Source organism: Bubalus kerabau, chromosome 3, assembly GCF_029407905.1.
Source record: "Bubalus kerabau isolate K-KA32 ecotype Philippines breed swamp buffalo chromosome 3, PCC_UOA_SB_1v2, whole genome shotgun sequence".
In the NCBI taxonomy this organism is placed as follows: Eukaryota; Metazoa; Chordata; class Mammalia; order Artiodactyla; family Bovidae; genus Bubalus; species Bubalus kerabau.
The window spans coordinates 94,832,643-94,850,755 of record NC_073626.1 but is presented as its reverse complement, the minus strand read 5'-3'; the positions used below and the strand labels follow the sequence as shown (position 1 = coordinate 94,850,755).

At 36.3% G+C, this 18,113-nt stretch overlaps 1 protein-coding gene across 1 annotated transcript in view; it reads left to right on the top strand.

Annotated features, from left to right (window-relative positions):
• Positions 1 to 11,216, top strand: part of KCNJ3 (potassium inwardly rectifying channel subfamily J member 3) — a 196,612-nt gene extending 185,396 nt beyond the window's left edge. Inside the window, exon 3 of the mRNA XM_055572528.1 lies at positions 7,981 to 11,216. Within this exon, the coding sequence (XP_055428503.1) occupies positions 7,981 to 8,567 (587 nt within the window). The 3' untranslated portion in view covers positions 8,568 to 11,216. The remainder of the gene's footprint in view (positions 1 to 7,980) is intronic.
• The last annotated feature ends 6,897 nt before the right edge of the window (positions 11,217 to 18,113 follow it).

Sequence of the window (18,113 nt, the reverse complement as noted above, 5' to 3'; positions counted from 1 at the left end):
CAAGAGTCTTCTCCAACACCACAGTTCAAAAGCATCAATTCTTCGGTGCTCAGCTTTCTTTACTGTCCAACTCTCACATCCATACATGACCACAGGAAAAACCATAGCCTTGACTAGACAGACCTTTGTTGGCAAAGTAATGTCTCTGCTTTTGAATATGCTATCTAGGTTGGTCATAACTTTCCTTCCAAGGAGTAAGCGTCTTTAAATTTCATGGCTTCAATCACCATCTGCAGTGAATTTGGAGCCCAAAAAATAAAGAAGTCTGACACTGTTTCCACTGTTTCCCCATCTATTTCCCATGAAGTGATGGGACCAGATGCCATGATCTTCATTTTCTGAATGTTGAGCTTTCAGTCAACTTTCTAACTCTCCTCTTTCACTTTGATCAAGAGGCTTTTTAGTTACTCTTCACTTTCTGCCATAAGGGTGGTGTCATCTGCATACCTGAGGTTACTGATATTTCTCCTGGCAAACTTGAGTCCAGCTTGTGTTTCTTCCAGCCCAGCATTTCTCATGATGTACTCTGCATATAAGTTAAATAAGCAGGGTGACAATATACAGCCTTGATGTACTCCTTTTCCTATTTGGAACCAGTCTGTTGTTCCGTGTCCAGTTCTAACTGTTGCTTCCTGACCTGCATATAGGTTTCTCAAGAGGCAGATCAGATGGTCTGGTATTCCCATCTCTTTCAGAATTTTCCACAATTTATTGTGATCCACACAGTCAAAGGCTTTGGCATAGTTGATAAAGCAGAAATAGATATTTTCCTGGAACTCTGTTGCTTTTTTGATGATCCAGTGAATGTTGGCAATTTGATCTCTGGTTCCTCTGCCTTTTCTAAAACCAGCTTGAACATCTAGAAGTTCATGGTTGACATGTTGCTGAAGCCTGGCTTGGAGAATTTTGAGCATTACTTTACTAGCATGTGAGATGAGTGCAATTGTGCAGTAGTTTGAGCATGCTTTGGCATTGCCTTTCTTAGGGATTGGAATGAAAACTGACCTTTTCCAGTCCTGTGGCCACTGCTGAGTTTTCCAAATTTGCTGGCATATTGAGTGTAGCACTTTCACAGCATCATCTTTCAGGATTTGAAATAGCTCAACTGGAATTCCATCACCTCCACTAGCTTTGTTCGTAGTGATGCTTTCTATGGCCCACTTGACTTCACATTCCGGGATGTCTGGCTCTAGGTGAGTGATCACACCATCGTGATTATCTTGGTTGTGAAGATCTTTTTTGTATAGGTCTTCTTTGTATTCTTGCCACCTCTTCTTAATATCTTCTGCTTCTGTTGGGTCCATACCATTTCTGTCCTTTATCGAGCCCATCTTTACATGAAATGTTCTCTTGGTATCTCTAATTTTCTTGAAGAGATCTCTAGTCTTTCCCATTCTGTTGCTTCCTCTATTTCTTTGCATTGATCGCTGAAGAAGGCTTTCTTATCTCTTCTTGCTATTCTTTGGAACTCTGCATTCAGATGCTTATATCTTTCCTTTTCTCCTTTGCTTTTCACTTCTCTTCTTTTCACAGCTATTTGTAAGGCCTCCCCAGACAGCCATTTTGCTTTTTTGCTTTTCTTTTCCATGGGGATGGTCTTGATCCCTGTCTCCTGTACAATGTTATGAACCTCCATCCATATTTAATCAGGCACTCTGTCTATCAGATCTAGTCCCTTAAATCTATTTCTTACTTCCAGTGTATAATCATAAGGGATTTGATTTAGGTCATACCTGAATGGTCTAGTGGTTTTCCCTACTTTCTTCAATTGAAGTCTGGATTTGGCAATAAGGAGTTCCTGTTCTGAGCCTCAGTCAGCTCCCAGTCTTGTTTTTGCTGACTGTATAGAGCTTCTCCATCTTTGGCTGCAAAGAATATAATCAATCTGATTTTGGTGTTGACCATCTGGTGATGTCCATGTGTATAGTCTTCTCTTGTGTTGTTGGAAGAGGCTGTTTGCTATGACCAGTGCGTTCTCTTGGCAAAACTCTACTAGTCTTTGCCCTGCTTCATTCCGTATTCCAAGGCCAAATTTGCCTGTTACTCCAGGTGTTTCTTGACTTCCTACTTTTGCATTCTAGTCCCCTATAATGAAAAGGACCTCTTTTTTTCGTGTTAATTCTAAAAGTTCTTGTAGGTCTTTATAGAATTGTTCAACTTCAGCTTCTTCAGTGTTACTGGTTGGGGCATAGGCTTAGATTACTGTGATATTGAATGGTTTGCCTTGGAAATGAACAGAGATCATTCTGTCATTTTTGAGTTGCATCTGTACTGCATTTTGGACTCTTTTGTTGACCATGATGGCTACTCCATTTCTTCTGAGGGATTCCTGCCCTCAGTAGTAGATATAATGCTCATCTGAGTTAAATTCACCCATTCCAGTTCATTTTAGTTCGCTGATTCCTAGAATGTCGACGTTCACTCTTGCCATCTCCTGTTTTGACTACTTCCAATTTGTCTTGATTCATGGACCTGACATTCCAGGTTCCTATGCAATATTGCTGTTTACAGTATTGGACCTTGCTTCTATCACCAGTCACATCCACAACGGGGTATTGATTTTGCTTTGGCTCCATCCCTTCATTCTTTCTGGAGTTATTTCTCCACTGATCTCCAGTAGCATATTGGGCACCTACTGACCTGGGGAGTTCTTCTTTCAGTAACCTATCTTTTTGCCTTTTCATACTGTTCATGGGGTTCTCAAGGCAAGAATACTGAAGTGGTTTGCCATTCCCTTCTCTAGTGGACAACATTCTGTCAGACCTTTCCACCATGACCCGCCAAGGAAGAGAAGAAGAACAAACAAAGGTTAAAGTGCTGGCAAATGTCCTTCATTACCAAAGTTTATAGTGGATTGTAGTCAGTTACCTTGTCAAGGCGTTTTTAGTATACTGCAAGTTTTCACTTTTAGTCTCCTCTGCTATTCTAGATAATTAGGTGGAAAATGTTGAGAAACCCTAAAAATTGGGAAGATGAGTAATATATCTTTTTCTGCATTTTAAATATTTCAGATATTTAATTTGCCATTTCAAAAGAAAATTGCTGTGTGATGCCTAGCAATTTTTAAGTAAATTTCCTATATTACTGCTGCTGCTAAGTCGCTTCAGTCGTGTCTGACTTTGTGCCACCCCATATACGGCAGCCCACCAGGCTCCCCTGTCCCTGGGTTTCTCCAGGCAAGAACACTGGAGTGGGTTGCCATTTCCTTCTCCAATGCATGAAACTGAAAAGTGAAAGTGAATTCACTCAGTCTTGTCTGACTCTTCGTGACCCCCTGGACTGCAGCCTACCAGGCTCCTCTGTCCATGGGATTTTCCAGGCAAGAGTACTGGAGTGGGGTGCCATTGCCTTCTCCGTTCGATATTATTAATATGGGACAAATTACTAATATGTGAAAATTGCCCCGGTTATAATAATGATTTATCACTAATGTCTAGGAAAAACATAAATACAAAGGATCACCCACAGAATGATTTAAAAAAAATAGTTACAATGGAGCAATGTCTAATACCAAGCACTGTTTTAGACACTTCACTTATCTCAAACTCTCAATAGCTCAGAGGATACTGTTATGCTTACTACATAGAAGAGTAAACTGAAGCTCAGAGAGCTTTGAGTGATTTCTACAAGCTGTTTAGTAGTGTATTAGGAAGCCAAATTTATATATTTTTCAATTAGATAAAGATGTTGCCTCACAAGTATTAGTTCGCTATGGAAGGAAGTAAAGTCAACTTCATATAGTAGAATAAAATTACAACCGTTTTTTTTTTCAGTCAGAATTAACCACCGGCATTTTAGTAACAAAGCTTACAGGTATTTTTATGCAAACATATCTGAAATTGAAATACCTGTTTCCATTGTAGATATCACATCACCTCAGTTATCAGTCCTGTTTCCTCAAAGTGAGATCTTTACAAGATTTTATTTCCCTATTTTTTTTCTTCCACTTAAGTTCCTCTCTATGATTTCTGATAACTTCATAATAAACAACTCAGAGTAGGCATTGAGGATCAGCAATGCTGTATATTATAATAAGTAATGGAGACAGAATTTTGATTTTTTTAATTTCATAGACCTTTCCTAATGTTAAAAAAGGGTCACTAAATATGGGCTTAGATGGTGATAGGAATCAAATTTTGTTTCAGTATGTACTCTATTGTTAGAAATAATCGAACAAAGTTCATGATATGAATTTACTTCAGCTGTTAATATATACATGCATTTATAGTGATCAAAGGACAAGCACACAGGTCTATGTTACAAAAGTAAATACCGAGTTAGTTATATCTGCCCTCCTGTCAGATAATCCCATCCACTATCAATTTTCAGTAGTGTGTTTTTAAAATTAAAATGAGGTTGTAAGGGAAGTACTGTCACTTAATAAGTATATATTTATAATCATTTTTCTTTAATTTAAATTAATACCCCAGACTGGAAACTTTTCATAAAGAATTCATGAGAATGATTGCTCTTAAAGAGAAATTAAAGGGTACTTTTAAACTAAACAAATAAAAGGTATTTACTCACTCACTCCAGTACTATTGCCTGGAAAATCCCATGGACAGAGGAGCCTGGTAGGCTGCAGTCCATGGGGTCACAGAGAGTCAGACATGACTGAGCGACTTCACTTTCACTTTTCACTTTCACACATTGGAGAAGGAAATGGCGGCCCACTCCAGTGTTCTTGCCTGGAGAATCCCAGGGACAGAGGAGCCTGGTGGGCTGCCGTCTATGGGGTCGCACAGAGTCGAACACGACTGAAGCGACTTAGCAGCAGCAGCAACTCACTTTAATATTCCTATATTGATACTAATGGATAAGATCATCAGTATTTGTATTTCTAAGTAGTTTGTTCAATATTTAAACATCTTGAAATTAAACCAAGTAGATATATCAGGAAATACATATTTTATCATTTTAAATAAGTGATGATCTATAATTTTTTGTCATGAAATATTTAGTCAGAGGCTAGACATGTTTGAAAATACAGAATGCTACTTACTGTGTGCATGTCTATAAAATGTACAAATCATTTTTAAACTATTTTGTTATTTTCACTGTACATATTTCTGGAGGTGGGAGTGCTTCCCTGGTGGTTCAGTGGTTAAGAATCCACCCACCAGTGCAGGAGACACGGGTTCGATACCTGGTCTTAGAGGATCCCACATGCCGTGGAGCAACTAAGTCTGTGCAACTCAGCTATTGAACCTGTGTTCAAGAGCCTGGGAAACACAACTGCTGAGCCCACACACCACAGCAGCTGAAGACAGCATGCCCTCCACACAAGAGAAGCCGCTGCAATGAGAAACTCATGCACCACAGCCAGAGAGTGGCCCCCACTCATGGCAACTAGAGGAATACCTGCATATTAATAAAGACCCAGCACAGCTTAAATAAATAAATATTTCTGGGGGCTATTCTTGATATGATAAAGATTATGAAAACTAATATTGGATCACTATTAGATATACACCATAATGGTGAGATTGATAAGTTGTTTAGAATCAGGTTCCTAACTAAAATAACAGAGACATCATGGCAAAGTAAAAACAGCAACAAAAACATCAGTTAGAATAATACTGACATCTTTTCTTTTCAGCTTCCTAGATCTATGTACTAGGAGGGCAAGAGATTTAATCTCTCTGAGAACTACATTCCTTATCTTTAAAATGGACATAAGAAGATTTTCTTAGCAAGATAATATTGATGATTAGAGATAATATGGAGAGAGAGCACCTCACATAGTGCCTGAGATGGGCATTTATTTTCTACATAATTTTCTTTAAAAGCTGTCTGGAGAAAACCAATATATTTGTCATAACAACTGATTTCCTGGTCATACAGAACTGATAATAATTATAAGATAAGATTTTGGAAGGATTTCAGTGAAGGATTTAATTTCTCTTCAATATGATTTTTGAATTATGCCTTTTATCTTCATTCTTAGTATTATATGTGTGATTACTAGTCAGGGGAAAAAAGGAATATCTCTTTATCCAAACTATTCCAGGCTTAAACACAATAGAAATTATTTATAAAGTGGCAAAGAAAGAATAGAAATGAAAGAAAAAAGACTGTCATTACTTGTTTAAATTATACTTAACTACTGAAGAGATGCATTTTTAAAATTCATCTTTTATTTTACACTTTAATAGCCTTTAATAGAAGTCTGATAGTAAAGGTAGAAGACAGTAATGACTTTTGCAAATGATACAGAAAATTTTACCTTTTGATAAATATAAAACTGAAATATATGGCTTTAATTTATTCATATATTTCCAATCTTCACAAAGGAATATTGAAGTTGACTGATTTAACAGTAACTCAGTCTTAACATGATTTATGAGAACAGAGCTGAGTAAATCAGAGTACCATAAGGTAAATGATATCCAAGCAAAATAATATTAATATACAAATAGCAACATTTCACATCTTATATGCAGCATCGAGTTTCCAAAGCTTTTATAGCAAGAATAGAACTTGTAACATCACAGTGGCCTAGAGTACTGATTGTATAGGTTTCAAAAACTTGAGCAAAAGTTCATTCTGGCCTTAAAGGTCCAGAAGATGTGAATCACTACAGTAACTTTACATTATGCAACAGAAATGTTTTCAACTTTTATTCATTTAGCAAATACTTGGAATGCTTATCATGCTCTCATTTATAAAAGGCAACCATTTTTAGACATTATAAGATATGTTTTACATTTCTGTATGAGTACTTTGGGGGCTCACCTAGTGAAAAAATGTGAGTGAAAGCTGACTTAAATTCAGTATTCACAATATTAAGATCATGGCATCCAGTTGCATCACTTCATGGCAAATGGGTGGGGAAAAGTAGAAACAGTGACAGATTTTATTTTCTTGGGTTCCAAAATCACAGTGGATGGTGACTGAAGCCATGAAATTAAAAGATGCTTGCTCCATGGAAGGAAAGTTATGATAAACCTAGACAGCATATTAAAAAGCAGAGACCTTACTTTGCCAACAAAGTTCCATATAATCAAAGCTATGGTTTTTCCAGTAGTCATGTACAGATGTGAGATTTGGACCATAAAGAAAGCTGAGCACTGAAGAATTAATGCTTTCATAGTGTGCTCAAGAAGACTCTTGAGAGTCCCTTGGACTGCGAGGAGATCAAACCAGTCAATCCTAGAGGAAATCAACTCTGAATATTCATTGGAAGGACTGATTGATGCTGAAGCTGAAGGTCCAATATTTTGGCCACCTGATGGGAACAGCCAAATTACTGGAAAAGGCACTGATGCTGGGAAAGATTGAAGGCCGGAGGAAAGGGCAGTAACAGAGGATGAAATGGTTAGATGGCATTACCAATTCAATGGACATGAGTTTAAGCAAAACTCAGGAGATAGAGAAGGGCAAGGAAGCCTGGCATGCTGCAGTCCGTGGGGTCACAAAGAGTTGGACACAACTTAGCGACTAAACAACATGAGTGATTTTATTTCGTACTCATAGCATTCCTGGGAGATAGGTATTGCTTTTTATGCTTTACTCTTCAGAAGAGGAAGCTGTACTCAGCTAAATATCCTTAAGTTTCCACAGACGTAAAGTTTGGATTCAAAGTCAGGTTTGTTTGTTTCATATATCATATTGCTTCTTCAATGATGGAAAATGACTATGTGATTTTTTTTTCCACTTACCTCCTTACAGAAGAGACATACGTTATGACACTGTTCTGTGCCATTTTTACTTTTGGTTTATGATAATAAACAATTGGTAATGGTTTGATGTACTATCCTTCATATATAAACACTAAATGTACCCTTCATTTTTTATGGGAAGAAAGTATATGTATCAAAGTTATTAACACCACAACTTTGAACATATTCTATATTCAGTCTACTCAGATAAACAGTCCAGAGCTTAAATAAGAAAGCAAAATGAATTCCTTTGTGAAAAATGCCTGAACATGTGCTTCTACTATGCCTAATTTATCAAAGACTTTCTTTTTGCTTTCAGGGATGACTTGTCAAGCTCGAACATCATACACTGAAGATGAAGTTCTCTGGGGTCATCGTTTTTTCCCTGTAATCTCCTTAGAAGAAGGATTCTTTAAAGTTGATTACTCCCAGTTCCATGCAACGTTTGAAGTCCCCACCCCACCTTACAGTGTGAAAGAACAGGAGGAAATGCTCCTTATGTCATCTCCTTTAATAGCACCAGCCATAACTAACAGCAAAGAAAGACATAACTCTGTGGAATGCTTAGATGGACTTGATGACATTAGTACCAAACTTCCATCTAAGCTGCAAAAAATTACTGGAAGAGAAGACTTTCCCAAAAAACTCTTGAGAATGAGTTCTACAACTTCTGAAAAAGCCTACAGCTTGGGCGATTTGCCCATGAAACTTCAACGAATAAGTTCAGTACCTGGCAACTCAGAAGAAAAACTGGTATCTAAAACCACCAAAATGTTGTCTGATCCCATGAGCCAATCAGTGGCTGATTTGCCACCAAAGCTTCAAAAGATGGCAGGAGGAGCAGCCAGGATGGAAGGGAATCTTCCAGCAAAATTAAGAAAAATGAACTCTGATAGATTCACATAACAAAACACCCCTTCAGGCATTATTTATTGTTTGATTTAGTAATAGTCCAATATTTGGCTGATGAGGTAATCCTCTCTAAGGAGTTTGAAAGGTACATTTTTTTCTCCCAGTCATATATGCATATTTTAGAACCCTTCCTTTTCAAGTATTGCTACTGCACAGAAAGAAAATGTTGTAAAGGGAGGACATCAGAAGGAAGTTCTTAATAATGGGCATGTATTATCACATCAAGCATGCAATAATGTGCAAATTTTGCATTTAGTTTTATGGCATGATTTATATATGGTATATTTATATTGTATATTATGGAAAATGTATATATATATTTAAAGGGGTGGTACTATCCACAATATTTCTAACATATGTATTAAGCCAAACATGAGTTGATAGCTTTCAGGGTTATAAAACTATATATATGTGTGTGTACACATAGTTTTATATATACACACACATATATATGTACATATATACACACACACACACACACAGACATATATCTGATAAAATTGTGATGTTTTGTTCAAAGTTGTAGTTCTTGTGCATGTTTACTTTATTAGGCTAGGAAAGCTTCTGGCATTAATTATTAACACCAAATATTTTAGCCTTAAATTATTTGTCATTTTAAAATCTGATTTAATGTTTTCTGCTGTTTAAGGACCTGGAAGGTTTTCAATTGTACTTTATATGAAGGAGTCTCGCAAGTATGTGCTACTTATGGCCCTGCAAAAATGTAACCATTATATATTTGACATGTAATTTTTGAAGCATACTAATACACTGACAATTTCTAATGATTTTTAAAAGTTGCCAGTACTGGGGAAAAAATAAACATTGCTTATTTTGAGAGTTGGTCCTTTCCTGGACTAAAGTCTGGAAATCTCTTTTGTATATGATCTAATTTAAATATGAGCTCTGAACAAATGCTGAGTCATTGTAATAGTCAGTGGCCAAGTAATATTGAATATATTGGAATCTGTGTGAAATTGCATAATGAATGGTCCCTGTTTCGAGCTGAGTGAATTGGTAATATTTTTCACTCTTTTTCTCGAACTTTTGTCATTTTAAAAACCAATAATTAATCCTTGAGTAGACAAAACAACACAATGAAATAGATGATAGATATTTATGCATAAATTATGTATGTCTAATTGTGTCTCTCATTTTATGCCATTTTCTTGTTTGTGGCATTTGTTATAACAGGACAGATTTTTTCCTCACCTGGGCAACCTATTTTATCCCATACCTGTCACTCAATCCAGACAGAATGTTTTGTACATACCTGAGAGAATTTAAAATCAGATAACTTGAAGATATTTTACCCGTGTGAGTTTTTTGCTTTGTTTTGTTTCAGTAAACAATCAGTTTATTGGTGTCTTGGATCTCTGGCCTACCAAAATAAGTGTAGCAGTACTATTTTTTTAACCCAAAGGTCTGATATTTATGACTCATTAATGAGAATTAAAACTATTCCTTAAAAGAACACAGGTGAAATAAAGATTTGGAATGTAGAGATTTTAATGAAAATTTATAAGTGCTCCTTATTGGAATATCATGGACTTTCCTATAAAACTTCTTTGGGTGTTGTACTTAAAGTCTGTCCAGAATTAATCTATTTCTCCTTATAAATATGTAAATCCTTAATAGCTGGTTTGGGCTCCCACCATTTCCCCCCTTTTTAGCAATCCTGTGATGATTTTCATATTGGAAAATTATTACATCAACAATTCTCTCATTGACTACAATAATATGAATACCTTATGGCTACCTCTGTATCAATCAAATTCTGCAGGTGCAAACATATACCAGGGAATTGTTACTGGCAAAATGATCAACTTTGGGTATCCATCCACTGTGAATAGACCTGGTTGACCTAACCCTTTACCCCCAAACTTTCTTATTTGCTGGATACAGGAAATGAAATAGTAGCAGAGCGAGAAGGGGCCCGAGGGGCACAGTATATTTGTTATCAGTGGAAGAAACTGCACAGATCATTTAGTCCAACCACTTAAAACTAAAAAGCCATAATTTAATTTGGAGAGTCAATTTGAGTTTGGTTTTGGTGCCAAGGGGAAAATGGGACCAAAAATAAACTCTCCAAATACATTCAATCATTCATTCAATGAAATTCTGCATGTCTTTTAAGTTCTAGGCATTTTTAGCTCCTGTAGATTTGGATATGACTAAGTCAGAGGTGGTCATTGCTCATTCAAACACCACATATCAGTTGGAGAGGGGGGAGGGGAGATAAAAATAACACAATTTCAGAGTCAAAATATCAGTTAATGGAAGGAAAGCAGACTAACCCAGTGGAAAATGATTGGGTGAAATAATTGATTATTTTGGAAGGGGGAGAGGGTGATATTTAAACAGAAACCTGAATAATGAGAGAGAACCATTGTTGCCAAATTAATTTTTCTTAGTGAATGCTATTCCTTTATCTTTCCCACATACATATGGGAAAGGTATGATTTCTGCATGTAATTGCAGTTTAACTCCTGTTACTAAGTTGATCATTGGTCCCGGTTTACCCAGGAGAGTTCCAGTTTTTACTTGTTGTACCTGTGTAATTATTAATAGTACTCCCTTTCACTCCTATAATGTCTTGGTTTGGATGATATATGGTGACTCTACATTTTTGTTGAGACTATATTATGAAGTCTGATATATTTGGATAAAAATAAAGAATTGCTTTTTCTTCTCATTTTGCTGATTTTTTTGACACTGGCATTCCAAGCAAAGTCATCTCAGTTTCATATATTTCTTCCTGGAGGACTTCTTAACAAAGTTATTTCCTGTAACATTTGTTAATCTGTACATGATATGTCTTCCTAGCATTGAAAAGTTACGTATTTTATTGACTGAATAAAAGGTAAATCTCTGATGTTTCCATTTCAGGAATTTGTAAGAGCTCAGATCAAAGGGAGTAAAAGTTAATTTAAGTCAAGATAATTTTCAGCCCACCAATATGGCAACTATTGTAAAGCAAAATATAGTATTCATTGAACTGAATAATTCAACTTTAATAGAAACTACTCCCTTTTAATGGTATTTTCATGGATAGTTCTTTCATGGTAAAATATTTCATTCTATTTATTAAAATGTAAATGAAAATACAATTATTTTGATAATGCCTATCTTCAATTTAAATATCCTTCTCAGGAATATGTGGATACTTTTTGTAAATATATATTCAATTAAAAATTAGAATATTTAAAAAAATAAAAATAAAAATTAGAATATTTTATCATTAATTATTTTTGAAAAAATTCTTATGCTGTTTTAAATTCATCCATATATGGGATTAAATACTTTGGAAAGTATTTAGTTGTGTCAGTACTCAAGAGACACTTTGTAGAAATAGGATGCAACCATAAAGTGTGATTTCTTTTGGAGGAAAAGTGAGATTATGGGGAAGGTGGTTTACATTCCATTTGAATGAAGGTTTCTACTATTTCATACCTTGAAGAGAGTTCAGCTTGACAACGCAGCACATCCGTGAGCTCTACTTTGAATTTGTGCTTGAGTTATGTTGTACATATTTAAATTAGCATCAAGCTAATTGCATTGTCTGGCAAGCAGTTTATTATTATTTAAATGTGCGAGGTCATTTAGGTTACAAAAGTAGTAACTTATGTATTCAATACTGCAAGTTCAGTTTTATAAAAACTGTTTTAAACTTTCAAAATATAATTGGGTTAAATTTTTATAGCATGCTCATCCTTTTTCTACTTCCCAAAAGTTGATTACTCACATTACTTTATTTGGTCTATCATAAGACTCTTAACTACTGAAAATCAATAATTCAGTCCATTACAAGCTTTTCCTCAAAGGTTACTTTTATTTTGGCTCCTTACTGATGAGATGCTTCAGCAATATGGAACCTGAACTTACTAATACAGATCATTTGAGACCTGCATTTCTTGGAAGAAGCTTCATGACCATCTTACCCTTTGCTGAACCCGAGTCTCAAAAGCCACAGTAAGTAAAGCAGACAAATACACAGTTTTCCTAATTTTGTTTAAGTATCAAATCACATTTTGGAAAAATGGTCATTTACTTTTTCTGATAGTGTTTCAAGGAAACAGTGTTTTCCTAATTTTAGATCAGATGAGTTTGATATGTCATATATTCAAGTCTCTGGTGCCTCACAGAATTAATCCACAAAGTCATGTTCCTACAGATTCTGCTATAGTGGAGTTCAAAAAGGATGATCTGCATCATCCAGTAGAATTTTTTTCCAAATTATGGTTTTTTGGACCTGAAAATTTTCTCAAAATCGTGGCTGTTTTTAAATATTCAGGCGGTGTGTGACCAATGGACAAAAGATATAGGAGGGCCCGTTATCTTTCCTCATTACTTATTAAAGTCAGCATTCAATTTAACTACTCTTTATCCTTTCCCAGCTTCGCTAGTCAATCACTTGCGTACAAATTTGCACGTCCATTTGTGCAAATTGAATCTTTACATCAACTTTACGTGGTGGATATTATCCCTGTTTTACACTTGATAAAAATGATTCTCAGTGAGGTTGCTTAGAGAGTTTTTAATTAAACGAAATCCACAAAGCTGAGTAGTCCCTACCTTCTTGGGTGGTTCTATTGCTATGCTGTTGCTTCTGGATTTTCCATTTGGGGCATTATCTGTTTACTTTGTGGTAGATGGAGATATATTTCTACTTCTACACTTGCTGTTCACCACACCTCTACTGTGTACATGTGTGCATGTTCTGTTGCTCAGTCATGTCCAACTCTTTGCATCCCCATGGACTCCTATGTCCATGGGGTTATCCAGGCAAGAATACTGGAGTGGGTTGCCATTTCCTCCTGCAGGGGATCTTCCCAACCCAGGAATCAAACTCATGTTTCTTATGGCTCCTGCATTGACATGCGAACTCTTTACCACTGAGCCACCTGGGAAGCCCCTACTATGTACACCCTACCCTAGAGTTACAATATTGTTATATATTTTCATATTTTAACTAGATTAATTAGCAGTGTTTTAAGTTCTACTATATTTGAATTCATATATTTTGATCATTTTTCTCATCCTTCACAGATTCCCCCCCCCTAAAGTTGGTAGAGTGTTTTTCCTTTGCTTATTTATACTTATACTTGTGGGACTAGTGGTAAAAGAATCCATCTGCCAATGAAGGAGACACAAGAGATGCGTATTGCATGTTTGATCCCTGGTTTGAGACAATCCCCTGGAGGAGAAAAGGGCAACCCACTCCAGTATTCTTGCCTGGAAAATTCCATGGGTAGAGAAGCCTGGCAGGCTACAGACCATAGACCCCAAAGAGTCAGACACAACTGAACACACGCAGGCATACCTCACGAATTTAGCCATAGTGTCTTTCCCAATTATAAATATTTTCCTATTAATTCCTCAAACATAAAATATTGGAACAGTGGTATCTTCTTGATGATCTCTATCAAAACATCCTGATCTGCTCAGTTGTGTAAATCTTTCTCCATTTAGTGCACAGCTGTTATCTTGGGATCTCCCTTTATAATCATGGGAATTCCATTCATGTCTTTCTTGGTATATAAACCCAGTTTCTATACCAATACATAGGTTACTTGGTTTACTCCTTGTTTTTGTTTTTCTGGATGTGCTACATGGCACATGGGATCTTTCTTAGTTCCCTACTAAGATTGGAATCATTCCTCTTCAGCGGAAGGGTAGAGTCTTAACCGTTGGACTGCCAGGGAAGTCTTTACTTTTTCAGTTTTGATGAATCACATTTTCCAGGGGTTTCTCAGGAGAAAAAGGTGGGGGAACTAGAAGTAAACTTTTTGAAAGTTTGATATCTATAAAAAAGATAACTTGTCCCTAATAATTAAGAGTTTGGTCTAGTATAGAAATTATGTCCCTTCTGAATTTCAGCAGCATTGTTCCTTTTACTACTAGACTCTAATGTTGCTATTGAGATGTCTAACACCATAAAGTTTTAGTCCCTTGTGTAAAACTGATTTCTCTTCTTAAAGCTAATAGGATATTCTAATCCTCCCTAGTGTTCTAAAATGTCAAAATTTCTACCTAAGTGTGCATTCATTTTAATCTATTTTGCTGTGCACTTTCAATCTGGAAATTCAGGAAAATTTTCTTAAGTTCTTTTTCCTTTATTTACTCATTTCCATCTTCCTCTAGCCTTCTTTCTGGAATCTTCATTATTTGGATGTCAGAACTCTCGGAATGATTTTCTAATATTCTCCTATTTTCTCTTCTATGTAACTCTTTGTATTTTTTCTCCACTTTCTTGGAGATTTTCTTAATTTTATCATCCATAACTTTCATCTATATGCATCTACTTGATTTCATTTATCTTCCAAGATGTTCTTCTATAGTAGTCTTAATTTTTAAGAACATTTTATTGTTGTTTTCTAAAGGTTTCCTTTTTTTTTAAGAGTCTTTTTCTTGTATCATAAGTGAAGGATTTTAGTGCTTTCAAATTTTTGACTGTGTTTTAACTGTTTATTCTGCACACATTCTATTTCTAATATCTATTAATATATATGATTTTGAATTTAAGATTATTGAGACTGCACAATTTCATGCAGTAAGTCTGTAGACTTCCATTTTCAGTGATGTGGTTCAACTTTTCACCAGAAGTTGGTATCTTTAGACTTCTTTAAAGTCAATGACATTGTCCAGGTAAGACAATCACCTTCCTACAGAGAGGTGCCTTGCTGTCATTGTTCTGAAAACCAGTTGAGTTGATTAAAACAAAGGTAAGTGTGCTTTTTAAGCAGACTTTCAAGGAGTTCTTTTTACACTCTCCTTTCCTGATCTTTTTACTCTCCTATGCTTTGAAAATCCCTCTACTATTGTTTCAGAAAATAGCAGTAATAAATACTTATGGTTAATCTTCCATTTGGAGAAGGAAGGCCAGCTTTCCTGTATTAGTTTTCTATCACTGTTTAATTCCCAGGTGGTGCTAGTGGTAAAGAACTCACCTGACAATGAGGGAGATGAGAGACTCAGATTCGATCCCTGTGTCGGGAAGATCCCCTGGAGGAGATAATGGCAACCCACTCCAGTATTCCTGCCTGGAGAATCCTATGGACAAAGAGACCTGGTGGGCTACAATCCACTGTGTCGCAGAGTCTGACACAGCTGCAGTGACTTGGCACACATACACATACACTACAAACTTGAAGCCTCAGTAGCACAAATGGATACTACTACGGTCTATAGGTAGAAGTTTGACATAGGCCTCATTGGGCTAAAATCAGTACATTACCAGGGCTTAAGTTCTGTCTGGAAGCTCTAGAAGAGAATTAATTTCCTGGATGTCTTCAGTTTCTAGAGGCCATCCCTATTCTTTGGCTCATTGCCCTCTCCTTCCATCATCAAAGCCAAAAAATTTGCATCTCTCTGTGCTTTTGTTCATAGTCACATCTTCTGACTCTTCTACCTTCTTCCTCCAATTTTAAGGACCGTTGTGATCACACTGGCCTCACCTAGATAATCTGAAATAATCTTCCCCGTCTGTCCTTAATATAGTCACATATGCCAGTCACTTTTGCCAAGTAGCCTATTCGCAGGTTCCATAGATTATGATGTGGATTTCTTTGAGGATCATTGTATCTCACTAATTTTTCTTCTTTCCTCCTTTTATATCAAATGAAATACTGTCTCAACAAAATATTTTTCCAGTGTCTCAGTATATGTAAAAATAGGGGCAGTATTTATTTTTATTAATAACATCCTTCTTTGTAAAGAAACATATTTAACAACACATTATTTAATTATTCTTTAGGAATTTATTTTTGTCCTAGTCTATGAGCAAGCCTCATAGTCTATGAGGTTTTATTTTCCACTTCTTTAGAGAGGAGAAAAACAAAACAAACCAGTGTTTCATTAAATAGATTGAAAATAACATCCAAAACTTCAGTGTCCTGAATCTGAGCTTATATATCAAGTTCACTTTTCTTGGTAAGAACCCTATCCTTTGGTCTTAAAAAAAATATCAAAGATGGATTTACATTTCAGTACATAACCTAAAAGCTGGTGTCGGTATTTGTTGGCAGAAAACTATCTGCTGTATAGACACTTAAAATGTATGAAAGCTTGTGACCTAGAAGTTAATTTTAGAAATAAATCCCGTCATATTTTAACCAAATGATCAATGAACAGTATGCAGAGACAGTAGGTGGGCCCATGAGACTTGTATTAAGATCAAGGTTATATTTCAGTGGCTGACTAAATGAGAAGGGAAAATCAGAAAATATCACTTACAGTAAGGTTTATTTTTGTAAAGGAAAGGTAGCAGCATGTCTTTTACCAGTAGTCTGTTATTATAATGATATGGACTTTCAGTAATATAAACTTTTAAAGTATGAGATATATGGCTTCCTTTTTCATTAAAGCTTCCTAAATAAATGACTGCTTTTTTTTAACTTTTATCTCTTCCCCTTTTTCATTGATGATATAGCTTCTTGGTTTCATAAGCTATTTGTATTAAAAGGGAAGTTGTGCACAGAATAAGAGAATTAATGATATAATAGACTACTTCTTCCGTAACCCTGTAAAGGTTTGACTTCACTAGCTCTCACTTCCCCATACATACAATTTATAGTGTGAAACTGTATCATTACACTATATTCTGAGATTTGTATTCCACATTATTCAGAACTTCACTTATTAATAAAATATTTAGATTTGCACATGTGAATGAACCCTCTCATCCAACTGTGGTGTTTTGACTAAGATGACTCATGTTTAACACAAGACACTTTCCATTCTGGATGACTTACTGAGTTGATATTTAACAGTAAAGAAGACATTGTGGCAGATATTTGGTAAATTGACATCTATGCTGTGATACTCGGAGAAGGCAATGGCTCTCCCCTCCAGTACTCTTGCCTGGAAAATCCCATGGATGGAGGAGCCTGTTGGGCTGCAGTCTATGGGGTCGCGAAGAGTCGGACACGACTGAGCGACTTCACTTTCACTTTTCACTTTTCACTTTCATGCATTGGAGAAGGAAATGGCAACCCACCCCAGTGTTCTTGCCTGGAGAATCCCAGGGATGGTGGAGCCTGGTGGGCTGCCGTCTATGGGGTCGTACAGAGTCGGACACGACTGAAGTGATTTAGCAGTAGCATGCTGTGATAAGATATATAGTTTCTTAAAGTAAGGATTAATCACAAATTTTAGGCTTATTAGAGAATAAAATAATGATTGATGATCAAGTTGGAGGACAAAAAATTTGCTTGGGAAGGTGTGTACTTGTGCACAGATGATTAGTCATGTCTGACTCTTTGGACTGTAGCCTACCAGGCACCTCTGTCCATGGAATTGCCCAGGCAAGAATTCTGGAGTTGGTTGCCATTTCCTCCTCCAGGGGATCTTCGCAATCCAGGGATCAAACCCGCATCTCTCAGGTCTCCTGCATTGGCAAGCAGATTCTTTACCACTAGCACCATCTGGGAAGCCCTTGGGGAAGTATACATTACAGTTAGTCTTGAAGAGGGTAGTCTCCCTCTCGACTGAGAATCTAATGTTGGTAAAGTTGGAATGGAGCACTACTGTGAATGACCA